Here is a 20,386-nt window from a genome sequence, read left to right as displayed (position 1 = left end):
AGAACAGGGGTCTCATCATAGAAACTACATGTCATCATAGTGTAAAAAAAGGCCTAATTCAAATTTATGAGAAAGCAATCAACTATTTTGTTCTACTAAGAGGACTCAATATTGTAGTTGTTTTCTTTAGGGTACAATAAGGTTGCTATGCAACAACTGGGTAACGTATTCCTTTAGGATTTGATGTTCTCTTTCTCTCTGTGACAAAGTCAGACCATTCTAACATGACCTTTACAGACATGGGAGGAGCCTTTTCATGTCCACTGAAGTGTCACTTCCTGTCATTTTAACAAAGGATAAAACAGGATTGTGGTTTCATTCATTTCAATTTAGGCTACAAAAATCACAAACCCCACTCATCCTCCTGAAATAGGCCTATCTGCAATACATCATTATAAACATATTGAATTAGCTGTACTTACAAATAGAAAAAGGTTTGAATAGTATTACAAAAACATTGAGGTAGACAATGTCTAAGGGTGCCAGAATAATGTTACTTGAGAAATAAGCTATCTGACAAAAGTAGTGGTGAGCGATAAACCAACATTTTGATTTTTTTGGTTATTAAAACAACTAATTGACCGACGTCGGTTCAATTATTTGAATACAATTTAGTAGTATTTTTGTGAGCCCAGCAAGCCGTTCCTCTAGAGAGAAATCAAAATCATTCACGATAGAAATCAAGTCAAGAACTATGTGGGACGCTGGGTTGAAGGGAGTTGTAGTTTTCATTAAGCAAATATTCCACCTAGTTAAGCGCAGAAACGTGGTAATTAACTACAATGACCATAATCTATTGCGCCTGTTCTTTCCGGCTCGGACAGAGACACTTTAACGCCTGCTACGTTAGATATACACAGACCGGCGCAGCGGTCTAATGCACTGCATCGCAGTGCTTGAGGCGTCACTACAGACCTGGGTTCGATCCCAGGTTGTGTCACAGCCGGCCGTGACCGGGAGACCCATGAGGTGGCGCACAATTGGCCCAGCCATACCAGGCAGTGATGCAACCAGTCAGGATGCTCTCGATGGTGCAGCTGTAGAATTTTTTGAGGATCTGAGGACCCATGCCAAATCTTTTTAGTCTCCTGAGGGGGAATAGGCTTTGTCGTGCCCTCTTCACGACTGTCTTGGTGTGTTTGGACCATGATAGTTCGTTGGTGATGTGGACACCAAGGAACTTGAAGCTCTCAACCTGTTCCACTACAGCCCCGTCGATGAGAATGGGGGCGTGCTCAGTCCTCTTTTTTTTCCTGTAGTCCACAATCATCTCCTTTGTCTTGGTCACGTTGAGGGAGAGGTTGTTGTCCTGGCACCACACGGCCAGATCTCTGACCTCCTCCCTATAGGCTGTCTCATCGTTGTCGGTGATCAGGCCTACCACTGTTGTGTCGTCGGCAAACTTAATGATGGTGTTGGAGTCGTGCCTGGCCATGCAGTCATGGGTGAACAGAGAGTACAGGAGGGGACTGAGCACGCACCCCTGAGGGGCCCCCGTGTTGAGGATCAGTGTGGCAGATGTGTTGTTACCTACCCTTACCACCTGGGGGCGGCCCGTCAGGAAGTCCAGGATCCAGTTGCAGAGGGAGGTGTTTAGTCCCAGGATCCTTAGCTTAGTGATGAGCTTAGAGGGCACTATGGTGTTGAATGCTGAGCTATAGTCAATGAATATCATTCTCACGTAGGTGTTCCTCTTGTCCAGGTGGGAAAGGGCAGTGTGGAGTGCAATAGAGATTGCATCATCTGTGGATCTGTTGGGGCGGTATGCAAATTGGAGTGGGTCTAGGGTTTCTGGGATAATGCTGTTGATGTGAGCCATGACCAGCCTTTCAAAGCACTTCATGGCTACAGACGTCAGTTCTACGGGTCGGTAGTCATTTAGGCAGGTTATCTTAGAGTCCTTGGGCACGGGGACTATGGTGGTCTGCTTGAAACATGTTGGTATTACAGACTCAGTCAGGGACATGTTGAAAATGTCAGTGAAGACACTTGCCAGTTGGTCAGCACATGCTCGGAGTACACGTCCTGGTAATCCGTCTGGCCCTGCGGCCTTGTGAATGTTGACCTGCTTAAAAGTCTTACTCACATCGGCTACGGAGAGCGTGATCACATAGTCATCCGGAACAGCTGGTGCTCTCATGCATGCTTCAGTGTTGCTTGCCTCGAAGCGAGCATAGAAGTGGTTTAGCTCGTCTGGTAGGCTTGTGTCACTGGGCAGCTCGCAGCTGTGCTTCCCTTTGTAGTCTGTAATAGTTTTCAAGCCCTGCCACATCCGACGAGCGTCAGAGCCAGTGTAGTACGATTCAATCTTAGACCTGTATTGACTCTTTGCCTGTTTGATGGTTCGTCGGAGGTCATAGCGGGATTTCTTATAAGCGTCCGGGTTAGAGTCCCGTTCCTTGAAAGCGGCAGCTCTACCCTTTAGCTCAGTGCGGATGTTTCCTGTAATCCATGGCTTCTGGTTGGGGTATGTACATACGGTCACTGTGGGGACGACATCATCGATGCACTTATTGATGAAGCCAGTGACTGATGTGGTGTACTCCTCAATGCTGTCTGAAGAATCCGGAACATGTTCCAGTCTGTGCTAGCAAAACAGTCCTGTAGCTTAGCATCTGCGTCATCTGACCACTTTTTTATTAACCGAGTCACTGGTGCTTACACAACCTACACTAGGAAGGTGCTTTTCAAACAGAAGCCTTTCCCTAAAGCAGCACTGATACTCCTTTAAAACTGGAGCACTGGGATTAGAATTCCACTGCAACCTGGATCAACATTCCAGAATTCAACACACAATGAATGATGTCATTGGATTAATTGGATACAGGACAGGTCCCTGACCCAGTGATGATGGACCCAACAAACCAAGTGTCCAATAGGAGGGGAGGTGGGTGTCATTTTAGTTCCAAATGAAGTTGTTTAGGGGTGTAGTCTACTTTGCATGCATACATACATTCTAATGCCAACTATTGAGGATGACAATCTCCTAGATCAGTGTATCCCAACACCAGTCCTTGATTACCCCCAACAGCACACATTTTTGTTGTAGCCCCTGACAAAGGCACCTAATTCAACTCATTGAGGGCTTGATGATTAGTTGAATCAGGTGTGTTTGTCCTGGGCTCCAACAAACATGTGTACAGTTGGTGTTCCTCAAGGACTGGAGTTGAGAAACACTGTCCTAGGCCCTAGTGTCACTTCAGTTAGCTAGCAAAGGGCATCGATTACAGACAGTCTATAGCACCACTCTGACACTCCGTCAAAAGGAAAAAAGATCCCTGTGTGTGTGTATTGGTTGTACCTGATCTCTGAGTTCACCAGAGCATCCATTGCACGGCAGTTCTGGCGTTTGTAGCCCAGTAGAAGCTGCTGGCCAAGAATAAACCAGTTCAGAGCAGTGAGCTCTCCAACGTGATGTCACACCTAACAAAATATTAAAACAAATATATTGGATTACACACCAACAATAAACATACAATACTCAGTCTCAAAAGAATTTAAGCTTATCCCCAACTCAAATTGGATAGACAATAGGGGTTGAGCTGCTACCATCTCTGTTATCATCAAAACCTTAGGTTCAAATCAAAGAACATCTGGCTGCATTTGTTTACCTTATAAACACCACATGTGCAACTCTGGAGGTTGCTTGTAACAAAGCTTTGACTAGAAAAATGTGCATGACTGTTTTCTGTGCAAATGAACACATCAGCTTAAACGTTGAACACAAACTACAGTCAGTAGCTATAGCCTATGAATCAACTGTGCATGTAATCTCTGCAGATTATAATGTTCTGCATGAAGGGCCCAGCAGCATGCCACACCACTTACAACAGTAGTAAGATAGGAACCATTCTTCTATGTCAAATGTATATGCCTAAATCCACCAAATGTTTACATGGTGGTTCTAGCTACAACGCTTACTAAATGCCATTAAATAACAAACCTAAGTATGTATCACATTGACCCGTTTCTTCTGACTGTTGGCCAAAAACGACATGTCTGTTGAGCGGCATTATTTATCGTTTCAATTAGGCAGAAAGAGGAAGCCATTGCTTGCATTGACATTCATAGTATGTGTGGATTTGAAAGCAAGCGATTAGCTCATGATAGAGGAGCCGAGTAGCTGTCTTGCGATATAACGTTAACACCACAGTAGATAAAAGAACACAATGCAAAAACATTATTCTGAAATGATTTGACGCTTCCACTAATCACATATACACCAAGGTTATCTGGGTTGGCTAGCTACACCAACAGCGAGAAGACAAGACAACATGACAATCTTCTCATCACACAGCTTGCTAACCTATTAGTTTAATATGAAACGTTACACAGATGAGCTCAATAACAGATCCAATGGCCTCTTCTGTTAACTGGTTAACGTTAAATACCCCCCCCCAAAAAAAAAAAATGCATACACTTAGCTGGCATGGAGTTTCTATAATTCTACTCCATAAGACCGGGTCTAACATTTTACAACGAGGAGTCGAGGCCTGCAAATGAGGCCTGTTGTGGTGGGGGGTAACCGAATTGGCTAACTAAATCTCTAAGTTAGCACAACCTAATTAATAACTGAGTACTGTTTGTGTTTGAAAGCTAGTTGACCGTTCCCAAAAGTAATGTGCACAACATCTAGCTAATTAGCTAGCTTACAACCAATTCATTGTCCTAATTAAATACATCCAGCAACGTTAGTTAGCGTTAGTTTGGTGACGTTAAAACAATGATGTAGCTAGTTAGCTGGAAACATTGGTGGCTACTTGGTTGTGTCAAAGATCTGGTAGTGTTAACTAAATTGAAGGCTAGCTGCCGGTGTACATCGGAGGGTTGAGATTCTTTCGCATTAACTAAATACAACATGCCACTTTACCATAGTTATCTATCTATTTATCATGAAACATAGTACCTTTGTGGCCACATAGCTCCAACACTAGTTTGTGTAGGACACTAGACTGGAAAGTTAACTAGCGTAGCTAGCTAACAGGTAGTGTACATGGAAACGGTTAAGCTAACGTTAGCTGGTAGCTAGCTAGCAACTAATAACACTTAGGAAGTTATGTTTATTATGGCAAGCCCAATCAATCAACAACAACAACAAAACATAGCGAAAATATGCAGGCCAAATACTCACTCTTTCGGGTGCAATGGGTCATAAACGTCCCCCATCTTCTAACGTTAACCTTACGCTGATAACAAACAGCTCCGAGTCTCTTGGCTGAAAAACATGAAGCACTGCCGACGTCAAATCCACACGGGGTGTTCGGGTTCGAAATTGTACCTAGCTAGCTAGCTAACTGTAAGTACCAAGCCGATTAATCAAAAAAGCGGTGCGAAGTCGTGATTACAACCCAATTTGGTGCGTTGCTTTAAAAATACACAGCCAGCTAACCTTAGCTAGTTAAACTTGTAATTGCTAGCTAGGTTGCACAACAATGGCTACCTAGCTAGACTGCTAGAAATGCCGTGCTACAGCGGCGACTCCTCCCCTCTCGACATTCTATCATGGCGATAAAATAGATCGTTTTTATTTTTTGTTAGCTTTGCCACCGTTTCCCACCAACTAGCTAGCTAATAACGTGAGAACTGGCAACGACCAAGTTTCCAAGTTACTGGAAGTTCTGCTTGTTGAACGTAGCTAGCTAACGTTTATCACCTGGCGCGCGGATTTTTGTAACAAACACCCTACTGTTTGTAGGTAGCCTATGTTCATGTTTAGCTAGCTATGTGTGATCAAGTCTGTGATAGATATTCAGTTAGTTACTTGACATAACTAGCTACCATACAAGCTCAATGTTAATGTAAAAAAATATGTTCCTCGTGATTTGACTAGCTGGGGTTTTGTTTTGTTTATCAGACCGCAGATGTGCTAACTGGATCACAGCAAGACCATAATTATGTCTGCAGTTGTCCTCCAGGTGGGCCAGTGTTGAAACCAGCTGGGCTTGGAATGGTGGAGGCTCATTACCAGTAGTGGTGCAGGCCAGAACAAGGAGAATGACAGGTGATCAAGGCCTCGAAACCACTATATTATTAAATAAAGAGATGCACTCTCTCTGCTATGCTTTAATATTTGTTAATTCTTCCCACAGGTGTCCATTCAGCACCAGAGTTGGGAAGTTGGCCGCTGTGTGTATTGACAGTGAGCGTAAAGTGCTCAGGAGAGCTCAGCAGTTGGTTAGGAACAAGTGAGTAGTACAAAACACACACGTTTTAGTTTATGATAGAATCTTGTACTCACTGGTTCTATCCCAAATGGCACCCTATTCCAAATGGCACCCTATTCCCTACATAGGGTGTAGGGTGCCGTTTTGGACACACACTGTTGACTTTGATCTTCCATGTCAGCCTCCTGTTATGGAACAGACAGCTGCGGGAGTCCAACATTGTTGGGGCGGCAGGTAGCTTAGGGGCGGCAGGTAGCTTAGTGGTTAAGAGCGTTGTGCCAGTAACCGAAAGGTCGCTGGTTCTAATCCCCGAGCCGATTAGGTGAAAAATCTGTCGATGTGCCCTTGAGCAAGGCACTTAACCCTAATTGCTCATGTAAGTCGCTCTGGATAAGAGCGTCTGCTAAATGACTAAAAATGTAAATGTAAATTGTTCTGGCACAAGGAGGAAGAGGGAGCAACTGGGCATATGGTAAGGACAGCCAGGCACATTTGTTTCATAATCAACTCAGACTTACACAATCAAAATGCAATGTGGCACCAAGAAGACACAGCAAAAATGGTGTCTGGGTGTTTAGTTTGAAAAAAAGTATAATTGCATATCCATAGTTCACAGTATGATAGTGACTGTGCACACTTGAACAAGGTACTTGAACAATCCCTAAATAGCTTGTGAGTGATACCTCTTCAGAATGTCCATTGTAACCCACCAGGTTACAATGGACATTGGGGCGAGGAGAGTAACGGTTTACTCCAGCAGACGATGGAGGCCGTTCGCAGGGAGGTGGAGAGAATAGATTACTACGGTGGAGTGGTGCTACTTCACAGCCTGAGTGGGGGCACAGAATCTGGTGAGTAGACATGGGGCCTGTCCCAAATGGCACCCTGTACTCTATATAGTGCACTACTTTTGACCAGTGCCCATAGGGATATAGTGCTCTACTCAAAAGTAGTGCACTATATAGGGAAAAGGGTGTGATTTGGGATGCAGACATGGGCTCAAGCATAATTTGGAATAGAAGTCAGTGAACAATAATAAGGACCAGTTTCCCAGACACAGATTGAGCCTAGTCCTGGACTAAACATCACAGTCAATGGAGAATGTCCATTGAAAAATCTTTGTAGTCCAGGACTGAACGTATTATCTGGGTCTGGGAAACTGGCCCTGACGGTGTGTAGTCGAGATCTTCAGAGAACTGTCTCTTATGCTGATAGGAAACGTTTAGTCATTTAGGCAGCATAACATAATTGATGATAATAATAATTGTACTTATCTATTTTTTACTTAACACTTATTTTTCTAAAAACTGCATTGTTGGTTAAGGACTTGTAAGTAAGCATTTCACTGTTGTATTCGGCACATGTGGCAAATACATTTTTATTTTATTTAATGATGATGAGTTTGCTGACCGTTTGTGCTATCATTGTTCCAGGGCTCGGTTCCAAGCTGTGTGAGGAGATCCGTGACACGTTTCCCGCCGGTCACATTTTGACTGTGTCAGTGGAGCCGCACCAAAGTGGAGAGAGTCCCCTTCAGCACTACAACACACTGCTGAGTTTAGCCTCACTGCAAAGGTATGTGTTTGTCTTCTTTGAGTCAAAAGTATCCTTGGTTGCCCAAGGATACTAAACACAAAAGGAATACCAAATGTATAGTTTTGAGTCAGCCCAGGGCCTGTATTCATAAAGCTTTAGTAGGATTGCTGATCTAGGATTAGGTCCTCCCTGTCCATAATAATTTGATTCAAAATCAAATCAAATTTTATTGGTCGCATACACATATTTAGCATATGTTATTGCCGGTGTAGGTAAATGCTTGTGTTCCTAGCTCCAACAATTCAGTAATATCTAGCTATTCACAACAATACACACAAATCTAAAATAATGGAATTAAGAAATATAAGAAATATTAGGACGAGCAATGTCGTAGTCCGGAGTATAAATGTGTGATGGGATGTATAGACATTATGGACAGTATGTGGATATAATATTTAGTATATCTAGAATACGTAGGATAGAATAGTGACTATGATATAAAAGGCAAAACCGATCCTAGATCAGCACTCCTACTCTGAGAAGTTTTATGAATACGGGCCCTGGTCCTCTCCTGCCTGCAGGTCTGCTGACGGTGTGCTCCTGCTTCACAATGACCAGGCCCTGACCCGAGCCCAGGCCCTACAGAGGGCGCTCATGAGCACATCATCCTCTCTCTCTGGTGTTCCACCAGCAGCAAGCTCCCTCTCTGTGATGAATACACACATCGCTGCCTCACCACAGCCAGGTAGGTACCCATAGACAGACTCTAGGACTGTATCCAAAATGGCACCCTATTCCCTATATAGTGTACTACTTTTGACCATAACCCTCGTCAAAAGTAGTGCACTATGTAGGGAATAGGGTGCCATTTTGGATGCAAACCAAGGACAATGACTACATTGTGATAGAAGGGCAATACGTTTTACTCTGCTGACCATAGCATTTTGTTACAACTGCCTTGTATTAAAAAACATGTAAATTAAATTGTCCCTCAGTGTAAATTGCTGGTTTCGGCAGTTTCTCCCATGCATCTCCGGTGGCCTGAGTTTAGGTGTGGAGCCCTGGGAGCTGATGAGGTCTGTGTGCCCTTTACCTGCAGTCAAACTCCTCTACACCACGCAGGCTTGTTCCAGGTGTGCTATTACAAACGCTTGTATGATATCTATCTGATAGACTTATTGTAAAATATGATGTTTTTATTACATTGTAATTACATTTGTAGGTACAGTGATTGGATGGATCAGTTGAATTGTTAAATACAAGGGGATGCTGTCCTATCAAATCAAATATGTATTTGTCACATGCGCCGAATATAACAAGTGTAGACCTTACCGTGAAATGCTTACTTACAAGCCCTTAACCAACAACCAACTCAGCTAGTGTTTGTTTGCGTCCAAATGGCACCCTTCTATTTATAGTGCACTACTTTTGACTAGGGCCCCCATAGGTCTCTGGTCAAAAGTAGTGCACTACACAGGGAGAAGGGTGCCATTTGGGACTTAACCTGTATGTATTGTGATGCCTCCCCCACTTCAGTGAGAAGACTCGCTGGGAATCCTTGGCCAGCTGCACGCTCCAGGCTGTTCCACAGTTTTCCCCCACAGGGAAATCTGTATCCTTTGTCAAACTATTGTCCAGATGCAACTCCAATTGCCATTTTTAAGATCAACGTTGATATTTTGTTGGTGAATTTGCCCTGAAATCAATAGGCCTGTGTTTGGAAATCTCTCACACCCAAGTCAGACTGCTCTCTCTGCTACCGCACGGCAAGCAGTACCAATGCACCAAGACTGGAACCAACAGGACCCTGAACAGCTTCTACCCCCAAGCCATAAGACTTCTGAACAAGACTGCTAAATAGCTAATCTACCTTCACTGATCCAATTTTGCACTGACTCTATGCACACATACTGGACTCTACCCACATACTCACACATGCTTACAGTGACACCCCAACACACACACACACACACCACATACGCTGCTGCGACTGTCTTATCTGTCCTGTTGCCTAGTAACTTGACCCCTACCTATATGTACAGTACATAGCTACCTCAATGACCTCGTACCCCTGCACATCAACTCGGGACTGTTACTCCCTGTATATAGTCATGTTATTTTCTACTTCCTGTATACAGCAATGTTATTTTCTACTCCCTGTATATAGCCATGTTATTTTCTACTCCCTGTATACAGCCATGTTATTTTCTACTCCCTGTATATAGACATGTTCTTTTCTACTCCCTGTATACAGCCATGTTATTTTCTACTCCCTGTATACAGCCATGTTATTTTCTACTCCCTGTATATAGCCATGTTCTTTTCTACTCCCTGTATATAGCCATGTTATTTTCTACTTCCTGTATACAGCCATGTTCTTTTCTACTCCCTGTATACAGCCATGTTCTTTTCTACTCCCTGTATATAGCCATGTTATTTTCTACTCCCTGTATATAGCCATGTTCTTTTCTACTCCCTGTATATAGACATGTTCTTTTCTACTCCCTGTATATAGCCATGTTCTTTTCTACTCCCTGTATATAGCCATGTTCTTTTCTACTCCCTGTATATAGCCATGTTCTTTTCTACTTCCTGTATACAGCCATGTTATTTTCTACTCCCTGTATATAGCCATGTTATTTTCTACTCCCTGTATACAGCCATGTTATTTTCTACTCCCTGTATACAGCCATGTTATTTTCTACTCCCTGTATATAGCCATGTTCTTTTCTACTCCCTGTATATAGCCATGTTATTTTCTACTTCCTGTATACAGCCATGTTCTTTTCTACTCCCTGTATACAGCCATGTTCTTTTCTACTCCCTGTATATAGCCATGTTATTTTCTACTCCCTGTATATAGACATGTTCTTTTCTACTCCCTGTATATAGCCATGTTATTTTCTACTCCCTGTATATAGCCATGTTCTTTTCTACTCCCTGTATATAGACATGTTATTTTCTACTCCCTGTATATAGCCATGTTATTTTTACTCGTTATTCATTATTCACTGTGTATTTATTTATTTAGTCCTCATGTCACTATTTCTATTTGATTTCTTATTTAATTTCTGTATCTTTATCTAGTAACTCTGCGTTGTTGGAAAAGGACCCGTAAGCATTTCACTGTTAGTCTACACCTGTTGTTTACCAAGCATGACAAATACATTTTGATTATATCTTATCCCATCTTTATTTCCCTTAACTGTGCTCTCAGTATAGTAGCTGGGCAGTGTTGGCTGTGGCCAGAGGCAACAAGGATGGCTCTTTCCTCATGTCCAATGCACTTCAGAAGTTGAAAAAAGGGCAGCGATGTGTCTCTTGGAAACCCTTTCCCCTTGACCACTGGACTGGTGAGCAATATGCCTGTCGTATGATAGGAAGAAGCTATGTAACATAAAGAAGTACCCTAGATTTGAGATAACACACGAGCCATGATGACATCAGTCCTTTTTTTGACATGGATGTCGATTAAGGCAGCCCCCCGCACCTCTGATTCAGAGGGGTTGTGATAAATGCGGAAGACACATTTCAGTTGAATGCATTCAGTTGTACAACTGACTAGGTATCCCCCTTTCCCTTTATTGCATCAAAATAGAAGGCTCTGGATAATGTGAGCCTTTGATTGAATTAACTGAGAGAAGAAATGTATATCCCAAAATAGTTGTCCTATTTTAACTTTAATAGTTGTCTGTTGAACCCCTATCAATTAGTGAGTTTTGTTTTCGTGTTTGATTCCAAACCCTTTGAACAAGGTGGGAGACGCCCCTTCCTCTCGCCTCCTCACTGCTCGGCCATGTTGTGCAGCGTGCTGGGGAGATGCTGCAAGCAAGGGCCTACCTGCACTGGTACCAGCACTATGGTGTGGAGGAGCAGGACTTTCAGCAGGCTTTGGACACGTGTTCAGCTGCCATGCAGGAATATGACACTCAGTGACATCCTGTTAGGGCTGCTAATGAAAAGTCAAGCAGCTGTCTATCATATATGTCTGAAAAATTATTGCAGTATTGGAATGAAAACCAGTCATGAGGTCAACTTAACACTTGTGTGAAGTGGACATGATGAACCACTATGGACTTCAATTCAGAGCCATAGAAGTAGGCTATGGCTTTGCTTCAATGGTCATTGTAGAGTCAAATATTCCCTAATGTTTTTTTGTTTTTTTATCCTTTTCCCCCCTCTCGTAGGTGTTGGGTGATATCAAATATTTTATTTGTAATGAAATGTGTATAGTGTATTTCAGATGTCACAAATGAATAGCCCATAAAGTAACCCATCTCCCCTAAAGGACATGGGTGGAACAATCTCGATATTTAGTTCTTCAGTCACTCTGAGAATGTGCTGTGGCAGGCAGGCTGCAAGCAATGTCGGGAGAAGAGGAAAATTGGGAAAGGGACACAGAAAGGTGGATTTCAAAGGAGGAATATATACAGTACCAGTCAAAAGTTTGGACACACCTACTACATTGTAGAATAATAGTGAAGACAACAAAACTATGAAATAACACATATGGAATCATGTAGTAACCAAAATAGTGTTAAACAAATCAAAATATATTCTAGATTCTTCAAAGTAACCACCCTTAGCCTTGATGACAGCTTTGCACACTCTTGGCATTCTCTCAACCAGCTTCACCTGGAATGCATTTCCAACAGTCTTGAAGGAGTTCCCACATATGCTGAGCACTTGTTGGCTGCTTTTCCTTCACTCTGCGGTCCAACTCATCCCAAACCATCTCAATTGGGTTGAGGTCGGGTGATTGTGGAGGCCAGGTCATCTGATGCAGCACTCCATCACTCTCCTTCTTAGTCTTGGAGGTGTTTTGGGTCATTGTCCTTTTGAAAAACAAATGATAGTCCCATTAAGCGCAAACCAGATGGGATGGTGTATCGCTGCAGAATGCTGTGGTAGTCATGCTGGTTAAGTGTGCCTTGAATTCTAAATAAATCACAGACAGTGTCACCAGCAAAGCACCCCCACACCATCACACCTCCTCCTCCATGCTTCACGGTGGGACCACACATGCGGATATAATCCGTTCACCTACTATGCGTCTCACAAAGACACGGCAGTTGGAACCAAAAATCTCAAATTTGGACTCATCAGACCAAAAGACAGATTTCCAGCGGTCTAATGTCCATTGCTGGTGTTTCTTGGCCCAAGAAAGTCTCTTCTTATTATTGGTCTTTTAGTAGTGGTTTCTTTGCAGCAATTCGACCATGAAGGCCTGATTCACGCAGTCTCCTCTGAACAGTTGATGTTGAGATGTGTCTATTACTTGAACTCTGTGAAGCATTTATTTGGGCTGCAATCTGAGGTGCAGTTAACTCTAATGAATGTATCCTCTGCAGCAGAGGTAACTCTGGGTCTTCCTTTCCTGTGGCGGTCCTCATGAGAGCCAGTTTAATCATAAAGCTTGATGGTTTTTGCGACTGCACTGGAAAAAACTTTCAAAGTTCTTGAAATTTTCCAGATTGACTGACCTTCATGTCTTAAAGTAATGATGGACTGTCGTTTCTCTTTTCTTATTTGAGCTGTTCTTGCCATAATACGGACTTGGTATTTTACCAAATAGGGCTATCTTCTGTCCCCCCCCACCTTGTCACAACACAAATTATTGTCTCAAACGCATTAAGAAGGAAATAAATTCCACAATTGTAACTTTTAACAAGGCACACCTGTTAATTTAAATGCATTCCAGGTGACTACCTCATGAAGCTGGTTGAGAGAATGCCAAGAGTGTGCAAAGTTGTCAAAGACAAAGGGTGGCTACTTTGAAGAATCTCAAATAAAAAAAATATTTTGATTTGTTTAGCACTTTTTTGGTGTGTCCAAATCATCGCCTACTTCTATGGCTCTGAATTGAAGTCCATAGTGGTTCATCATGTCCAGTTCACACAATCGTCCCTCTAGGCTAGTAGGCTTCCGTATTTCCGAACGTGTTTGCAAGCAGCATCTACTCGAGAAGGGCAAAGTCTATTCTTTCCTGCCATCCTTTTGATTTTTCTGAAATTATTTAAGAAATAACCTTTTCTCTCGCTGCCTGTGTAAGTTCTGTCTTAGGTATGACTCTTGGGATGGAATTATCATGCTAGCGTTATTTTCCGAGTAGCCATGCTGAAAGGCCCTGCTAGCTAGCTAGCTAGCTTTCTGTTAGCTACGCTAGCTACCATGTAGCTAGCTAACGTTAAATTGCGACGTTTTTATACCAATTCAGTTAAGTGTTGTACGGTGTAGTTTGCTTGTGCATTTTCGAAAGTAACTTAACCACTGACAACGTGGCTGTTCAACTGTGAACCAACCGGCTAGCATACACAGTAGCTAGCTAGTTGGCTAGCTAGCTAGCTAACGTTAGCCACTGTGCTATGGTGGGCTGTGTGCTAACTTCCTTAAGTGATGGGATAGCCTTTGTTTTTTTCTAGCTAATTTCACGTGTCCTGATTGTTCTAGCCAGATGAGTGACTTGTCTCTCGCTCTGGTTGTTTTGTGATGGTTTTCTTCTCTTCTCTGCATTTAACTTGGCTTAGATTAAATGTGTGGCCCTCTCCAATTATGTTCTTGGACGATGATTATGAAACCCTGAATCACATTATCTATCTAGTTTATACACATTATAGGTGTTTATTTATTTTTTTATTTCACCTCTATTTAACCAGGTAAGCCAGTTGAGAACAAGTTCTCATTTACAACTGCGACCTGGCCAAGATAAAGCAAAGCAAAGTGTCTGTATATGTTGGCGTTAAATTGACCAATGGCGTGTGTGTGAGTGCTACACAGAATGTATTTGGTGGCATAACGTTATTGTTTTGACTAGTAGCAGTCATAGTAGGATACCTTTAGCTATGCTGGGGGGCTTCTTATTTTTGATTAGTGCAGCAGAACAACCAGTCATGCTCAAGTATGCCAGCTATGACTCTGATGCCTATGGTGAATTTCCAATAGACTTTACCCCGGTGTTTGGACTAAAGTCATAAGACTTGTTTTTCCACCTCTGAGGCTTGGCCCAAAAAAGTCGAAAGGTCTTGGGCCGTGGACCTACCCAGACTTGGGGCCAGACCTGGGAAAGTGGGACATTTTTTCCAGAGATGGTTAATACGCCTCACAAAGTAACTGTTCCAAGTCCTTAACCGTAGTGATGGAAACACTTTCCTTACTAGGAATACACCAGGGTGTATAGACTGGAGTAAAACACTGCCTCATTGGAAAAGCCCATATCTGACTCTCTGTGGACTGATAAATATAAAAGAAAATGATTAAAGGCACTGACAGAGAAATTCTATCCAGGCGGAGCGGTCGGCCAGAGAAAATAGGATTCTCCTCTTATTTTTCAAGCGGTGCCGTTGTTGACCAATCACAGTAGAAAATGTAGCCTGCGTGGTGATGCATCAACACGTACGTCCAACAGCAGGATCAGCTAACTTGCCCGCTGGCTAACACATCAGTTTACAGAGTCACGTTTAACAATACAAATAATTGGTTTCTAATCCATTTTTTGGTTTATCATTTCTGTTGCGTGTAAATACGTTTTTATTAATGCGTATGTCGTTATAGCGATTCTTCGTTCGTACGTCAATGTGTATTTCGTTGCTGTGGTCACCGGCGGCTGTTGGAAAGACTTAACACTAGCGGCTTTGACTAGAGGGACAAGTGGTGTACTCGGAGGGGTACTAGGCGACATTCCGCTGGCTGTCTGAAAAGCGCTTAACTGTGTCCATGGTTAATGGAGCTAATGTCATTTCCCCCTTTTCAATTATGGTATATGGAAGGTCGATGTAGGCCTAGTGATGATTGATGGGTTCTTGCTAGATATTAAGTATCTACAGAAATTGGTTAATGCTGTGCCTTTCGGTTTTCATGTGGTTTGGGTTTTCTGATCTGATGTTCATGGTCTGAATATATGCCTGTTTATCATATAGATTGGAGAGTTTGGGGCAAATACACAATTTCATGCCAGCCACACAGAGAAGAAATACACTATATATACAGAAGTATGTGGCCACCCTTTCAAATTAGTGGATTCGGCAATTTCAGCCACACCTGTTATTGACAGGTGTATGAAATTGAGCACACAGCCATGGCCGAGCAGCCGCACACAAGCCTAAGATCACCATGTGTAATACCAAGCGTCGGCTGGAGTGGTGTAAAGCTCGCCGCCATTGGACTCTGGAGCAGTGGAAACACGTTCTCTGGAGCGATTAATCACGCTTCACCATTTGGCAGTCGGACGGACGAATCTGGGTTTGGCGGATGCCAGGAGAACGCTACCTGCCCCAATGCATAGTGCCAACTGTAAAGTTTGGTGGAGGAGGAATAATGGTCTGGGACTGTTTTTCATTGTTTGGGCTAGGCCCCTTAGTTCCAGTGACGGGAAATGTTAACACTACAGCATACAATGACATTCTAGACGATTGTGTGCTTCCAACTTTGTGGCAACAGTTTGGGGAAGGCCCTTTCCTGTTTCAGCACGACAATGCCCCTGTGCAAAAAGTGAGGTCCATACAGAAATGGTTTGTCGATCAGTGTGGAAGAACTTGACTGGCCTGCACAGAGCCCTGACCTCAACCCTGTCAAACAACTTTGGGATGAATTGGAACACCGACTGCGAGGCAGGCCTAATCGCCCGACCTCACTAATGCTCTTGTGGATGAATGGAAGCAAGTCCCGCAGCAATGTTCCAATGTTTAATGGAAAGCCTTCTCAGAAGAGTGGAGGCTGTTATGGCAGCAAAAGGGGGAACCGACTCCATATTAATGCCCATGATTTTGGAATGAGATGTTTGAAGAGCAGGTGTCCACATACTTTTGGTCATATAGTGTATATGTGACTTAAGGAAGGAGAATGTTGCATGAAACTTGTGAACCTTTTAACACTGGATCGAATTGTATAGTTGTAAAGTGAAGCCTGGAATTGTACATTGGAAGCCTGCCATTAAACCATGGCGAATGCTCATGCCTGTTGCATTTAATGGATGCACAGCTGATTTGAGATTAAACAATCCATGTAAGGGACATCCGTTTAATGGTTGAACTTTGATTGTCACTCCTGTAGACGACATACTAATCTTTCAGATGTTAGAATCTCCGACCTACCATTGTTGCCAGTAAGCCTGTACATTCTTATGGCGTTTCCATTTTGTAGTAGGCCTAAGTGTTGTATTGGGACCTTCAGATTTGTGCACAGCGTAGTCCTTTCAGAACGTTTTCAGTTGCTGTTTTCATTCTCAAGGTGTCACCTGTTTCGGTGATGTTATAGTGGAATGGTCTGCAGAGCATTGGTGAGCTGGACACAGGACTGTTCTGCAATAATGCTATTATGTACCCCTCTGTCTACAGGTGCTGTTGTTTGTGCTGTTGTCGGCATGGCGGTGGTCATCCGTTTACAGGGGCTCAGAATCACTGCAGGTTCTGAGGACATTCGCAAGTTCTTCACTGGCCTCAAAATCCCAGATGGTGGGGTGCACATTATTGGTGGGGAGCGTGAGGAGGCTTTCATAATCTTTGCTTCCGATGAAGACGCGAGGCGGGCAATGACCCGTTCGGGGGGATCCATCAAAGGTTCTCCGGTTCGCTTACGGCTGAGCAGCAAGTCAGAAATGCAGGCTGTTCTCAAGGAAAGTATAAAACCTGAGGTGACCAAAAAGAGGTTGTCCAAGGAAGGTTTCAGAAGACCGGAAAGAGAAGGCAGGAATGAGAAACCTCGAAGAAAAGACAATGTGGAGATGGGCAGTAGATCAGTGTCGTACAGTGACACACGTAGTCTGGCCCGAAAGCCTTCCTCACAGCCAAGCAGTCAAAATGACTTGTATTTGCTTATGCAAGGCATGCCGTTCACTACGACCGAAGAGAATGTGAGAAAATTCTTTGACGGATTAGTGGTGGAGGACATTATTGTGATGAAAAATGACAGCGGGCAACAAAATGGGAAAGGAATTGTCAAGTTCAAAACCAGACTGGATGCTAGAGAGGGTCTGAAAAGGGATCGGCATTACATTGGAACAAGATTTGTGGAAGTCTATGCATGCTCAGAAGAGCAGTGGTTTGAGGCAGGTGGTGGTATGGAACCTGGTAAAGACAGCAGTGGTAAGTTTAGAAGAGGTCCATCCTCAGCTCACACTCTGAGGTATCCTCCAGACCGTGCCAGGTCTCGCTCACCAGTAGCCTACAGGTCTACAAAGTCCTCTTCTCCTCCCAATGAGGAGTTCTGTGTCTTGGTGGAAAACCTCCCCTACTTAGTGGAGAAGAGAGACATAAAGAAGCTCTTCCATCCTGCAGACCTCAAGTATGACCAGATCCTTCACCTTCATGACAGGTATGGGAAAAATACTAGGTCCATATTTGTGCTTTTCAGAAGCCTGAGGGACTACTGTGCTGCCTTGACTCTTCACAAGCAGGAATTTCTCAACCGATATGTGTACATATCTCCTATTTCGAAAGAGAAAATGGTCGCCATTCTAGAATCTGTGGAAAATCCAAGGGATGGGGCACCACCCTCTGAAAGGTCTTACAGCAGATCTCAGGAAAGGCTTCCAAGAGAGACCGAGAAGGACTCGAATGAATCTGAGAAGATTTGCCTCTATGTGCGCAATCTGCCTTTTGACGTGCGCAAAGTTGAGATTGTGGACTTCTTCCTCGGCTTCAGGATCTCAGAGGAGACTGTTGTTTTGCTGCGTGACCATAAGGGCATTGGACTTGGAGAGGCTTTGGTGATCTTTCAGACTGAGGAGGAGGCTATGAGGGCACAGTCTCTGAATGGACAAGGGTTTCTTGGCGCAAACGTCATCCTGAAATGCATTTCTCTGGCTCAGATGCGTGAATTTGGTGTTGGTGAACCTGCAGTAACAGAGCAACAGATGATACCAAGGGAGAGAAGCTCAGAGAGGTACTCGGCCAGGAACAGTGAGGCGATGTCCCATCTGTACACTGATTACAGGGTTACCCCTGATAGAGGCCATCTTCCTATGAACGACCTGCAGGTTCATATTCATGGAGGCAGCAGTCTGGGTCTGGATTCTCACATGATGCAAAGCCCTGTTCTGCTTGATAACAGGGGCAATGGATCTGTTCATGGACATGGAGACTATGGACCTTCTGCCCCCCAGCAGTTTGATGGTCCAACGTGCCTGAGACTGGTTAATCTGCCTTCAACTATCAGAATTGACGAAATCTATGACTTTTGCTATGGATATCGTGTAATTCCTGGATCCGTCTCATTGCAGTACGACAACAAAGGGATCCCCAAAGGCTCAGCAACGGTTGTTTTTGAATCTCGCTTGGAGGCGTTAACGGCAGTTGAGGAATTGAGTGGAAGACCAATAGGCAGCAGAAAAGTCAAACTAGTTTTTGTGTGAAATTTGACATTTGTCCTCCATATAGAACATGAAATAACCTTTTTTTAGGCTTTAAAATTTGACGTTTTAGGAAGAACAACTTGGACAGTATTTCATTAGTTTGGTGGTTCCAACAGATGGCGACTGAACAATTTTAGATTTTAAAAATACTGTATAGCCTTCGACTCAAGGTGTAATTCGACTCCAGGTGTAACAGACAAACCTTTTGTCCATACCCCCCCCCCCCCCCCATGAAGCAGTTGTCTTTTAGTGACATTTGCCTGAAATTGAATTTTCTTTGTAACAGCTGGGTGAAGGTTAAACTTAATTTTGCAACTAATATTTGTTTAAATATGTGTATTGCATTATATAGTGTAAAAGTTGTCCATTAAACTTAGTGGAAATTATTTGATTAAAATGCATACATGTTCTCCTGTTGTAGTCTTCCAAGATTGTCTAAGATGTTTTATGTTGTATGAAAAATACTGCATTGCCCATAGTCCTATATTATTTCCTGTGGTCAATCTGGGGGGTATTAATGTCTGCATTAAAAACTCACTGTTTATTTTATTCTGATGCCGATGCATACATTTCGGTCGTCAGACCTTCCTCGGGCTGCATGCAAGGAGCAGTGAGAATTAAAAAGTGAGTTTAGAATGCAGTAGATTTTGTCGCTTTACTGAGAATCAGTGAATTTCACCTACATTAATTCCAGCTACCCAATTTCCAGAAGTAACCAAGAGTTGGACTACGGTGACCAAAGGACATTACCTCAACTTCCTCGTACCCCTTGCACACTGACTCGGTACCGGTACTCCTTATATATAGCCTCGTTATTGTTATTTATTGTGTTACTATTTACTTTTTTTTTGTGCCAATTCCGCCCTACTTTTTAACTCTGCATTGTTGGGAAAGGGCTTGTAAGTAAGCGTTTCACGATAAAGTCCACCTGTTGTATTCGGCGCATATGACAAATAAAATTAGATTTTTGACAAGGTGTCGTTGTGCCCTGTAGCAAGGCACTAAACCCTAATTTGCTCCAGGGGCGCCGTACTACTATGGCTGACCATGTAATACAACACATTTCAATGTACCTATGCTGTATATGTGACAATAAAACAATTTTTAAGAAATATATATATATCAAATGATCGGATAGGTACGTTTAATATTTCCAGTCTAATGGCCCATACAGTTGTGCCATAGCGGGCTCTTGTGGCATAAACATGAACTGTAGTCTTATCAGATCCCACGGTTTTTAGATATCCATCACATGCTGACACACATGCCAATTACATTTTTTTTAAACAATTATTGTCAATGGTCATATTTCTGTAACACAAATGTATATTTAAGCAAT

At 43.1% G+C, this 20,386-nt stretch overlaps 2 protein-coding genes and 1 pseudogene across 4 annotated transcripts in view; 2 read left to right on the top strand and 1 right to left on the bottom strand.

Moving 5' to 3' along the window:
- Positions 1 to 5,451, bottom strand: part of setd2 (SET domain containing 2, histone lysine methyltransferase) — a 40,614-nt gene extending 35,163 nt beyond the window's left edge. Inside the window, exons 1-2 of the mRNA XM_084152563.1 lie at positions 5,132 to 5,451; positions 3,302 to 3,423 (exon numbers count right to left, since the gene is read on the bottom strand). Of these exons, the coding sequence (XP_084008689.1) occupies positions 3,302 to 3,330 (29 nt within the window). The 5' untranslated portion in view covers positions 3,331 to 3,423; positions 5,132 to 5,451. The remainder of the gene's footprint in view (positions 1 to 3,301; positions 3,424 to 5,131) is intronic.
- A 443-nt stretch (positions 5,452 to 5,894) lies between these two features.
- On the top strand, positions 5,895 to 11,717 carry LOC311107378 (annotated as a pseudogene). Its single transcript, XR_014615266.1, has 9 exons — positions 5,895 to 5,967; positions 6,090 to 6,185; positions 6,878 to 7,015; positions 7,598 to 7,739; positions 8,282 to 8,449; positions 8,696 to 8,833; positions 9,237 to 9,312; positions 10,918 to 11,091; positions 11,463 to 11,717. The product of XR_014615266.1 is annotated as an uncharacterized misc_RNA (transcript).
- Positions 11,718 to 13,619: 1,902 nt separating this feature from the next.
- Positions 13,620 to 19,457, top strand: rbm12bb (RNA binding motif protein 12Bb). Of its 2 annotated transcripts, none has more exons than XM_084152532.1 (2): positions 13,620 to 13,747; positions 17,033 to 19,457. In XM_084152532.1, the coding sequence occupies exon 2, from the start codon at positions 17,059 to 17,061 to the stop codon at positions 19,045 to 19,047; it is 1,989 nt and encodes a 662-aa protein (XP_084008658.1). In that variant the 5' UTR covers positions 13,620 to 13,747; positions 17,033 to 17,058; the 3' UTR covers positions 19,048 to 19,457. The 2 variants fall into 2 exon arrangements, with proteins under 2 accessions (XP_084008658.1, XP_084008659.1); XM_084152533.1 differs by having other exon boundaries at positions 13,636 to 13,763.
- Positions 19,458 to 20,386: the final 929 nt, after the last annotated feature.

Source organism: Coregonus lavaretus (genome assembly GCF_964263955.1).
Source record: "Coregonus lavaretus genome assembly, chromosome: 3".
Lineage (NCBI taxonomy): Eukaryota > Metazoa > Chordata > Actinopteri > Salmoniformes > Salmonidae > Coregonus > Coregonus lavaretus.
This window is presented reverse-complemented; position numbering and strand designations above follow the sequence as displayed.